General features: G+C 38.6%; 2 protein-coding genes across 2 annotated transcripts in view; one reads left to right on the top strand and one right to left on the bottom strand.

The window, feature by feature from the left end:
* Positions 1-130: 130 nt before the first annotated feature.
* tmem192 (transmembrane protein 192) lies at positions 131-7,378 on the top strand. The gene is made up of 6 exons (XM_027174380.2): positions 131-269; positions 976-1,128; positions 2,241-2,502; positions 3,233-3,370; positions 5,941-6,052; positions 6,761-7,378. Exons 1-6 carry the CDS (start codon positions 240-242, stop codon positions 6,882-6,884), a joined length of 819 nt encoding a protein of 272 aa, XP_027030181.2. The 5' UTR covers positions 131-239; the 3' UTR covers positions 6,885-7,378.
* A 219-nt stretch (positions 7,379-7,597) lies between these two features.
* The window catches only part of apela (apelin receptor early endogenous ligand), a 4,650-nt gene continuing 432 nt past the window's right edge, over positions 7,598-11,815 (bottom strand). Inside the window, exons 2-3 of the mRNA XM_027174381.2 lie at positions 9,738-9,827; positions 7,598-8,066 (exon numbers count right to left, since the gene is read on the bottom strand). Of these exons, the coding sequence (XP_027030182.1) occupies positions 9,739-9,827 (89 nt within the window). The 3' untranslated portion in view covers positions 7,598-8,066; position 9,738. The remainder of the gene's footprint in view (positions 8,067-9,737; positions 9,828-11,815) is intronic.

Raw genomic sequence — 11,815 nt, 5'->3', positions numbered from 1 at the left:
AATTGAAAAACATTTCCGATAATTTAATAATTGCGTATTCTAGAGCACTATAGGTTTAATTTTATCAAACAAGAATGATTTTGGTATTCAACCGAAAACTTTTATTTTGACGTGTCATAATGCGGAAATAGGACACGTCAAAATAAAAGTTTTCGTTATTTATACTCAAACAACTTTGTCATAAATATTGGCCATGTAACTAGGATTTTTTGCTTCATGTAGTGTTTTTGACTTGGGATATGGACTCAAAGCGACTCCCGGCGAAGACGGTGCGTATAAATGTTTGTGTTTTGTGCCGCTTTTATTTAAAGCTAAATGCTAAATGCTTTCTTGTTAAACCAACAAGATGTTTTCACGTGACAGTTGTTTGTTGTCGACCTTTAGCTGGCTGTAAAGTATTTTTTTCGCAATTGTTTAGGGCAACGAATGTTTAATTTACGGGTAACTAAAAAGCAATATGTATATTTTTAATCGAAGCGTTAAGTAAATAAATATCGATAGATTCACTTTACTGATTCGATTCTTTGATCTACGCGTTCCGATTCTGAATCTGAATGTTGGTTCATTGATGTCCAGAAACTTTGCAGTTATTTAAACTATCGTGCATGTTTTTAACACATCCCTTTTCTGAGGGTTTATAACGTTATTTTGTTAATATAACAATATTTTTGTTTTTTAATACGTGCACATTTTCCGATTCGATTCATGTGAACGGCGATTCGACTCACACTAGATTCGTTCACGAATCGCCCATCACTACTCCAAGTAAGATCAGACAATAGTGCAGTATTGTTTTGAGGTCGTGTTTTTGGCCACTTAATCACTCTACTGAATGAAAGAGATGCCACTGTTATAGTGAACCAATACACATATATTTGTGCTATTTTGGACTTCAAAGACTCTTTCTATAGCTTAAGCTTACTGACTCAACTGACCTCTTATTCATAATGTGAATGCACAATTTCCTGTGTTCAGGGAAACCTAAGCACAGATTTAACCCAAAGCATCGAGGATGACCCTTTGATCGATGGGCCGCTCATAGCACAGAATGCCTTGGATTCAGCCATCAAAAGAGAGTTTAAAAAAATACCCACTAACTGGGGAGCCATTTCACTGACTGTGTTGCATGTGAGTATGAAAAAGCACACTTACTAGGTGACAAGTGATTTGTCCCTCTCTAACACACATGTACATTTACGGCATTTAGCAGACATCCTTATCAGAGTGACTAAAAACTGAGCAACTGATGGTTAAGGGCCTTGCTCAGGGGCCCAGCAATGGCAGCTTGGGGTTCGAACCCATGACATTCCGATCAGTAGCCCAACACCTTAGCCACTGAGCTACCACATCCCACATGTATGGTAGAAAAAAAGGTAGAAAAATCCATATAAAGATTTCTGTCCACTTACGCTAAAAGATGCCCAGTCTACATGTACATTTATTACATTAGAAATTGTACCAGCTCCAATTGTTTTCCATGCAATGAAGATTTTGGTCCTCCACTGAGATGAGGCCGAATCTGTGAGGATCCTGAGGCATCTAGTGATCTACCAGTTCCAGTTAGACTCTGCTATACTAAAGAGGAGACGCAACTCCATGTGGTCTTTTGCATCATTACAACATTTTTCAGACTGTATATTTATAATCACACCCTCCAGTGTCACCCATATGAGGATGAGGTTCCCCTTTGAGTCTGGTTCCTCGCAAGGTTTCTTCCTTCCTGCCTGAGTCACCACAGACCATTGTGGATAAATACAAACACACTTACATGTATCTAATATTGATCTTGAATTTTGTATTATTATCCTTTATATTATTCTTTATAATAACCTTTTGTTCTATGTTTATGTTCTGTAAAGCTGCTTTGAGACCATGTCCATTGTAGAAAGCACTACACAAATAAATTTGAATTGAATTGAATTATCTACTGATAGAAAAAGCTCATTCACACCAAAAATCTCACAGCCTCATCATTGCCTCTTCACTTCACTGATTACCGGTGTTGCTAATAATCTCTGATTCATTTATTCTGTTGACAAAAAAAAAATGTGGCATTAATGTTATTTTATTAGCTCATTAATTACACACGACAGCTGGTGTAAGTGCTAGTCGTCAGTAGTTGCAACCAACAAACCAAACACACAAACTGATTGAAAAACAGTATGAAGTGACTGTAGTGAACTGTTTATGAGCATATTTACATGTGCTCTTATTCCCCCCCCCTTTCACCTGGCCCATAGGTGGCGTATGTGAGCGTGTGCGTGGCCCTGGCTGCAGTGTGCTGGTTAACTGACACTCATTCTGCGGAATGCACAGCAGCATTGAACGGGGTGGACTCGAGAACCCTGGTGTTGTTATTAAAGGCGGGTCTGTGGATACTGGTCTTTCTCTTTGAGAGATGTGTGCAGTATCACCACAGCGCATTGAGGCAGAGAGGATACCTGAGGTTTTACAGGAGAACCGCCAAGCTCAAGCACCTGCCGTTACTCATACACTCCGCAGGTAGACACATGCTAAGCATCACCTCCTTATGTTTAAGCAAATTTCCGAAAATTCAACAGAATTGATCCCCATAAAAATTCCTCGGTGGCTCAGAAAACAAAAATACACAAAATATAATGCACAGTTGCAAAGCACATAATAAATCTCCCTCACAGCTCAAAGGTCTGGCTTTATCCTGAACTGATGTTACTGTTTCTGTGCAGTTTTGCATGTTCTCGCAGTATCTATTGGGGTTTTCTCCCCAAAACATTCCAGAATAGGTGAATTGGTTGATGGTAAATTGCCCGTAAATGAGTGTCTGCTTAGTGCTCCTTGTTGGACTGGCATCTCATTCTGCCTCGCTCCCAGTGTTACCAGGATAAAACCCGGATCCATTGCAATTCTAACGTGGTTACTGGACACAAATAATTATTTAGAAAGAAATGAGAATTACAGCTAAAAGCGAAATCTATTTAAATAGAAATGCACTTTTCCTCTCTACACACCAGAGGGCGCCAAAACCGACAAATTTCTCAATGGATTACAATGGATTATTTTCCACTGTTCTTTATCCAAGCATACCCCTCAGTATCGAAAGTGTTTTATAAATCATATTCAAATGTGTTTTATATTAATAGCCGTATGATTGACACTTTAGAATTCAACTTAGTTTTGAACATGTTTCAACATTTTTGCCATAGCTATACCAGACTAGGTGGAAGTGTAAATGTGCACTTTTCTTCCTCTGCAGGTAACGCTGCAGTGCTGATAGTAATCGCCCCCTCCTCTATGTTGGATAACAAAGTGAAAAATCTCTCTGTGTATCTGCTCCTCGTCATCATCTGTGTGGAACTACTTGCATCTCTTGTATGCCTTCTGGTCTATGCAGGTATCTTCAGCTTGAACTTTACTACAAGTCTAAGGAAAGCATTAAAGGGTTTTTTGCATATACATTATAAAACTCTCTCTCTCTCTCTCTCTCTCACTCACACACACACACACACACACACACACACACACACACACACACACCTCCCCCTCAGCACAAACACCTCGCATTACAATACCTCAGCTACTGTCTTTATTCCCTTTAGGATCACACACCAGGCTGTATTACAATCAGCAAGGTCTCTCTCTCTCTCTCTCTCTCTCTCTCTCTCTCTCTCTCTCTCTCTCTCTCTCTCTCTTCCTTCTCATTTTTTCTTTTGTATTCCTGTCTTATTTTCCTTTGTTTTTGTGCTTCATCTTGTTTAAGGTATGTGAAGCATCCAAGCGAGAAGAAGGTAAGAATGAAAGGAATTGGATCTCGCATCTTTTTTTGTTTTTCTTTTTCTTTCTTTTTCGCCCAAGGCAACCCGAAGCTGCCCCACCTCAATAAACCATAGCATTGTCTTACTATTGACTCTCTCTCTCACTCACGCTCACACTCACACTCTCAATCACACAAACTCTCACACACACACACACACGGATTCCTTGGATGATTAGTGAACTGGGGATCGACCATGCATTGAGACACACCCTGTTTAAGTTTAGTGGCATTTTAATGAAGGCCGCTGACAGATTATCTGTGTGTGTGTGTGCAGATTAAGTTAGTTTGTGCTTTTTCTTACTCCATATTATGAGTTGTTTTTTTGCATCCAGCAACATGAGAGCAATCTGATCGATCATCTAAACATTTACACTCCACTCCATGTTTATCGTGCTAATGAACACTCCCTATCCATCTGCCCATCTCTCCGCATCCGTTTATCTCCCGCCATCCATCTCTCTCTGCCTCTTCCTAAAGGAAGGTGCAGTTAGGCTAAAGTTATGCTTCAGGCGCTTTGATGTTGCATTTCTCTCTCTTTCTCTTTCTCTTTTTCTTTCTCTCTGCCTCTTCATTTGAACATGAATGCAGCGTTCTGCATGGGCCGTATGCCGCCTGTGCACTTCAAAGCCGCTTTAGGGTCCTTCAAAGGGAGCGAGGGAGGGGAGTTGGATTTGTATTGTCTGATCCTGATGCACAGGGAAGGTGCAGTCCTGATGTGTGTGTGTGTTTTTGGGTTGATTTTTTTGTTGCAAACCGGTAGAGTGCTTGATTTGTGAAAGAGGCATGAGACCAACAGGTGAGAGAGAAAACTGGAAACTGAAAATTAAGCTTGTAGAAGATTCAAAATCCAGCAAGAAAAAAGATTTCAAGAACAGGAAACTGAGATTATTAGAAAACAATATTTTGAAGCATATTTGTAGATGCTTGCTCAAAAAAAAATTGTAGATACAGTTCTCTATTCAGGATATTTTACATTTGGATTTTTTGAGTTCTTTTCTTATATATATATATATATATATTATTTATTTTTTCCTTACACTTCTTGTGTATCTCACTTAGGATGTCTTTCTTAATGCAATGCTAATGAACTGATGGCAGTTTAGTGAGCAAAACTATAAATATCGCATGTCGTAGAGATGCTTTTGAGAATCATGATACATTACTTTTGTCATATAGCTTAGAGTCTGTAGGCATTTAAAGTATAAATTATTGAATAAGAACTTTCAGGTCTTGGGATGAGGTGACTGTGTCCAAAAATCAATCAATATACTAAATAGCATTTAAAGTTTTCCTAAAATCCAGGTAGCGTTTAAAGTGAAATGTGAATCTCACCTATTTATTGAAAGGTGTGCGTGTGTATAGGTTTGGGGTTATGACCGTGTATAGGTTTATGTCTTGGTTTATGATGGAACCGAAGCTCTTCTCTTTAACAGAGATATGAGGAATGTGACACATTCACGGAGTGCTGCATCTGTTGGTTTTGTTTTCCTAAGAGTGCATTCCTCAGCTCTTCTCGATGTGTGGTGTCAGAAGTGTCTAATTACCCTTAATAAACCTTGCCGCATTACAACTGACACGGTCCTGTTCATTGCTGAATGAGATGGCTGCTGTGAGGAGAAATGTGATGGTATTTGGAAAGACAGAGAGAGAGAGAATAAAGTCTGAAGCTGATGTCATTTAACTGTAGTGGATGAGCTTTTGCTGGCCATTTCCTCCAGGTGAAAACGTGTACTTTGGTGTGTGTGTCTTATCATTAATCCTTATCAGATGCTGATGTTTAAGGTATCTCTTTTATTTTGTCTTAGCAGCAGTATAGACTGTATACAGTAAGCTCTCCCCCAACTTTTTTTTGTTCTGTTCAGTTCAATGTCTTTGTAGCCAAAGTGATTCATAAGGTCAAATTCAGTAGATATTCACCATAAATTCCAATTCAAAATAACCTGCATCCATTTATCCTCAGTTAACCTGGGAATTCACCACGCTCGACGTGTACATATCCTACATACACAATGGCTAGTTGTACTTTTGACACTTTGACACTTTCATGGCTGTAATTTGTTCCCAAATATATTACACAATGATCTTGTTTTGTAATTAGTTTGTGAGTTTGATCTTTTTTTAAAAAAAAAAATGTTTGTGTGTTGCAGCACAAGTGTTAAAGTTTAACAAGCAAAGCCTCGGTCCAGATATCACAGAAGACGAGAGATCTCACACCTTCTCCGTCACTGACAGCAACACGCACACGGAAATGGGCTTCAGGTAACAAACACTCACATTGTCACATCGGGCCACATTAATGCCTGAGAAATATTGAAGGATGCAAGGACAAGTCTACAGTAGAATGAGACAATTTACAGTAAATACAATCAATTATAATAAAATGATATAACATGCATGGACCGTGTTTAGGATAAACACTACAGAGAACACCTATATTATGGCTACAGGATGATTCTATTGGCATAGACACACCACAGAACCTGTACAAACATGACGAAGTGCATAGATCAGCGAGAAATTTCACTTTCAGTTTTTAAGTACATAATCATTAGAACATCTAATTCACGTTCCAAATTGTACTCATTTGTGTGACGCTTGCGTGCAAGACACCATCAGCACCCACCTTAATGTCCCGCTGTAATCCGAAAGCACTTTAGAACCAGGGAGAGAACTTTATCTCTCACCCCCATATCTCTCATTAACATCTCCATAGGTGGAGCCCCAACACACACACCAACAAACACACACCCGAATGCACCCTCTGGTCATGCTGAAGGGATTGTAAACAGATCATATAAACTCTGTTTCCTTACAGAAACACTACATTTCCATTTTACACACACGCGTGTTAGCGGTGACCTTTAGTCGTGCTTTAAATTATTTTCAGTTTAGGGTGGAGAAATAAAGAGCTGTATGTATAATACTGTTATTCAAGACTAACCCTAGACTGGTTGATGTGTAAAACAGAGATGGCTCCTGTCTTGAAGAGGTTGTGGAGAAACAAGCAGACCTGATCGAGTATCTGAAGCAGCACAACGTGATGCTGAGCAAAAGAATCCTGACACTCGCGGCACGACAGGCCCGAGAATGAGAAAAGAGAAGAGGAGTGGTGAAGAGAGGATTCCAGTTGTTTGACTAGGCTTTAAATGCACGTGTCTCTCGGTGTGTTTGTTTGCTGACTGACAGCAGTGGCCGTGGTCGACTAATCACACGGCTTGTAATGGGGGAAATACTCCTTAACATTGCTTTCATGCTTCCCCCGGTAACAGGTCCTGTAAGATAAAGGACTGCCGAATGCATTTAACGGGAAGTAAAAAAATAAAAAAATTTGTTATAAAACCACCAGCTGTGAAAGCAAACAATAATGTAGATGCTTCTAAAGTAAGGTCAAGAATTTAGGATTCAACATAAATATATATTTTTGAATAGAACTGACAAATAACTTGAACCTTTCAAGTCTGATTGCGATCAATCTTGTTTATTGATTGTAGTTTCTGTAGCTAATATTGAATGCACAGTGGTTTTTCTATGTATTTTCTTTTGATTTAAATTCAGGTTCGTAATAAAATGTGGGTCCTTTTTAAACTTCTGGTGATTATTGCAACTCTTTATTAAATACAGTTATATTGTAGGTTGCTAGCTGATGTTTTATTTATTTATTTTTCAACAGAAATCTCTAGAAACAGTCTTTGGCTTATTTTAATATCTGCCTTTTTAGGCTGAATCGCACATAAAAAGTGTCTTCTATCATCTGATCTGCTTTCAGGTTTATGTTGACAAAATTCTCAAGATGCTTTTTTTTTTTTTTTTAAAAGAAACTACATTTTATTTAATAAAGAACAATAAAACATTTGAAGTGCATATAACTTACATATAAACACATTTAATGCTATTTACATTGATTAGGTATTCAGTGGTTGGATGTTTGTTTTCTTATTAAACTTTTGTCTTCCAGTCAGTGATCATTGGTGTCAAAGAAAAAAATGCTGTCTTAACTCACACACGCACACACACACACTATACTGTACATAGAGAAACTCCATATCCTTTCTACAGTGTTTGCACTAAGCCAGTATCTCATGATGCTGGCACAGATATTTGGTGTCATCTAGCTGGGTGTGAAAGCTTCTTTGCTGTATCGCTGTTTCATTCGCACCGCTGAAAGAGCAGTCAGGATTTTGGTTGTCTTGAAGTCTGCTCCAGCACTCCAGCCATGCTTTGACAGAACACCTACATTCCTCCTTCGTCGCTTTTATGGACATTGCCGTGTACTCTAAAAAAAATAAAATAAATAAAAATTTGTTCAATATGTTCTGTTGGCTGTTTAGTCATTTTTGTAATTCCCTGTGCTCTTTGCATTTGTACTTCACGTGTGTTTTGTTAACTCTGACTGGCTCTGACTCATTGTGTGGGGGTCATAGAGGACGGGTGAAAGGTGACGACCCCTCCAAAGTGTCTGAAAACAGTAGGCGGCTCCGGTAGGCTGGCACGCAGAGTGTGTGTTCTTACAGATACAGTGTCGCTTCTCACACACATACGTTTCAACATTAACAGCCAGCTGACACGCGTCCTTAAAGAAACACTAAGTAGTGTTTTTGAATTGAGCTTGTAAGTTGGATGTTATTGCCCCATTGCTGGTTAAGCAACTTAGCGCAGATTTAGCAGGAAGTAACACGTACTACTGTAGTGTAAAATCAGGCTTTGTGGAACAATAGCGTTTTATAGCATGCTGATAAATGTATACATAGACATGGTTTTGGATTACTGTGCAACATTTTAGCCATTTTAGTATGTAACTTTTTCATGCTAAAGGCATTAAGAAAATAAACCACCATTGCATTAATGCAATTCCTATTGACGATAGATTAAAAAATCTCAAGGCCATACTTTCTTACCCAAAAGTTCTACATTTTTAATTTGTCTGGAAACGAGGGCCATCCCTCTCAAAGTCCTCACTTTTCCAGACCTGATCAGGAATTTTCTTGTAACTCTGATATCTTTATTTAATTCTGATTTAAACAGACCTCATGCATTCTTTATAATTCCTAACAATTTTAAAGACTTCTCAAATATGTATCAATCCCTTAACTCTGATGTTAGACTAGTCTGTAAAGCCGTCTGCTCTGAGACACTAGACATGAAAGCTAGACTCAAACCCCTGTGGTTTTGAACCAGCCATAACTCTGCACTAGCTTTTGCACAAGACGTTTAGGGTAAATAAGTGTCAGTCTCTGTACACACTGTGTCATTGTGGTTGATTTAGGGAATGCCACCCGTGCTTTACTGTGTGTGTGGCAGGTAGATATGGGGGTAGAGGCAATTCCTCTGTTAGTGTGTGTGTGTTTCTGTTTCTGTGGTGTATTTGACTTAACAGGGTTATTTTGTGATCTTTGCGAGTGTGTGCTTTGTTTACTTCTTCCAGTGTAAGAGAAAGTCTAAAAGCTCAAGGGATGCCACATTTACACCGCCATTTAGTTCAGAACTGTTTACACACTCTGTTTGTGAGAGAGAGAGAGAGAGAGAGAGAGAGAGAGAGAGAGAGAGAGAGAGAGAGAGAGAGAGGTCATACAAAGCTTTTACTGTGTCAAGCTTAATTACAGTTCTGTTAATTAATCCGGGACTGATGACAAAGGACCGTTGACCTCTTAAATGCAGCACAATTAGTGGGCAGGATTTGGTGTGTATCTGTGGACTCTGTCTCTCCAGGCATTTCAAGTATGTGGTAAATATTTATTGTTTTTTTATTTATTTTTTTATTTTAAAGAAAAAGAATGCCAACCGTTCATACCCATCATTCCTTCTCCAGCTATTTAAAGCTAGACTAGACTGGAAGTTGAACTCTACAATTCACTGACCGTGTGTGTGTGTGTGTGTGTGTGTGTGTGTGTGTGTGTGTGTGTGTGTGTGTGTGTGTGTGTGTGTGTGTGTGTGTGTGTGTGTGTACCTCAGGGAAAGGGGACCCTGGAGTGTAGAGGCAGACAGCGTTTGTGTGGACAGTGATGTCTCCTGTATTTTCGCCTCAAATTCAGAAAATCTAAAACACAGAGGAATGGAAAAGCAAAGCACTTTAGTTGCAGGATTGTTCTTAAATAAATAAACAAACAAATAAAACTGTGACACTGTAGTTTAGCATGTAGCATGTAGCTTGAAACTCGACGACACGTTTATAACAGCCAAACATAAGGTTTTAATAACTTTACCGTGTGAAATGATTTAGACTTTAAATATTCAGGTCTTTAGAATACATTGAAATTTTTTTTTATTTATGTTTTTGGGGGGGTCGTGAAGGGTCACCCGGCCGTTACCTGGAAACACAACGACTTCACACGACTTACAGTCTATTGGACCAATATATCAATCAAGCGTCGATTTGTTAACAAGCAAAGGTAGCCCTGAGACCGTATAGACCCACCTTCATCCCCCTCCGTTTCTTTTATTTCATTCTCCTTCCCCTTTGTGTTAGCCTTATGCTAATATCCCTTGCGCATTGTTCAACGGCATGATTAACAATAGAGTACCGGAGCTCGAGCGCCCACGGGCACGAGCTTAATTGCGCGTAACCGCCGTCGGCATTGGAATTTATGGGTTGCACTGAATTAATCCTCATATGCATACTTCCACCCCGAGCAGCTGTAAATACCCTGTAGTATATATTATTAATTAATCCTCATATGCATACTTCCACCCCGAGCAGCTGTAAATACCCTGTAGTATATATTATTAATTAATCCTCATATGCATACTTCCACCCCGAGCAGCTGTAAATACCCTGTAGTATATATTATTAATTAATCCTCATATGCATACTTCCACCCCGAGCAGCTGTAAATACCCTGTAGTATATATTATTAATTAATCCTCATATGCATACTTCCACCCCGAGCAGCTGTAAATACCCTGTAGTATATATTATTAATTAATCCTCATATGCATGTTTACACCCCGAGCAGCTGTGAATACCCAATACCCTGTGGTATATATATATATATATATATATATATATATATATATATATACATATATATATATATATATATATATATATGGTGGTATATATATATATATATATATATATATATATATATATATATATATATATATGTGTGTGTGTGTGTGTGTGTGTGTGTGTGTGTGTGTGTGTGTGTGTGTGTGTAAGCATGTATATGAGGATTAATTAATAATATATATACTACAGGGCATTTACAGCTGCTCGGGGTGTAAGCATGCATATGAGGGTTAATTAATAATATATATACTACAGGGCATTTACAGCTGCTCGGGGTGTAAGCATGCATATGAGGGTTAATTAACTTTTAGTTTAATTAGTTTAATTCAGGATTAATGAATCCTCATATGCATGCACATAAGCTTACACATGTATATACCCTGTGTTTTTTTTTATATATATATAAATCCTCCCTTCAGGTCTTCTCTGGTTTCCCCTTAGCATCCAGAGGCGCTAAAAGGCACTTCGAAGGGCACTAAAAGTCAGTGACCCCAAACCAAAGTCATTGAACCCTGGCTCTCCAAACGGCCTCCTACTGCACAAATTAGTTTGCATGAATAGTACGCCACCTCTAGTAATGTATAAAGATAGGCTACTATTCTGGCATATTATGTACAACAATATAAGACATATTTAGTGATTATTATAATTACCATTGCATTACGCACTGGGAATGCCCAATGGTTTGGTTGTGCGTAAATTCCCCAGCACGAAAAAAACAAACCATCTTTATTGCAACCTCAGATTTAATTTTTGGCTCTGGGAATCTGCTATGAATCAGCGAAATCTCCTTCTGTCACTGCCTGACTTGATTTCGTCATATAATTCAAGAAAACTTCTTGGCAAGTGCACAGTACCGTCTCGGATGCACTCCGATTGTTGAATGTTCATTCAAGTTCGCACGGAATTTTAGAGATGGATTATGTAAATGCATCATAACTGCTTTCTCCACAATCGGAATTCGTAAATTTGTGATACTCTATTCCCCAAACATGAACAATGCATGCACTGAAGAT

Source organism: Tachysurus fulvidraco, chromosome 7 (assembly GCF_022655615.1).
Source record: "Tachysurus fulvidraco isolate hzauxx_2018 chromosome 7, HZAU_PFXX_2.0, whole genome shotgun sequence".
Taxonomy (NCBI): domain Eukaryota; kingdom Metazoa; phylum Chordata; class Actinopteri; order Siluriformes; family Bagridae; genus Tachysurus; species Tachysurus fulvidraco.
Note: the sequence above shows the minus strand (reverse complement) of the source record. Positions and strands in the feature narration are given on the sequence as shown.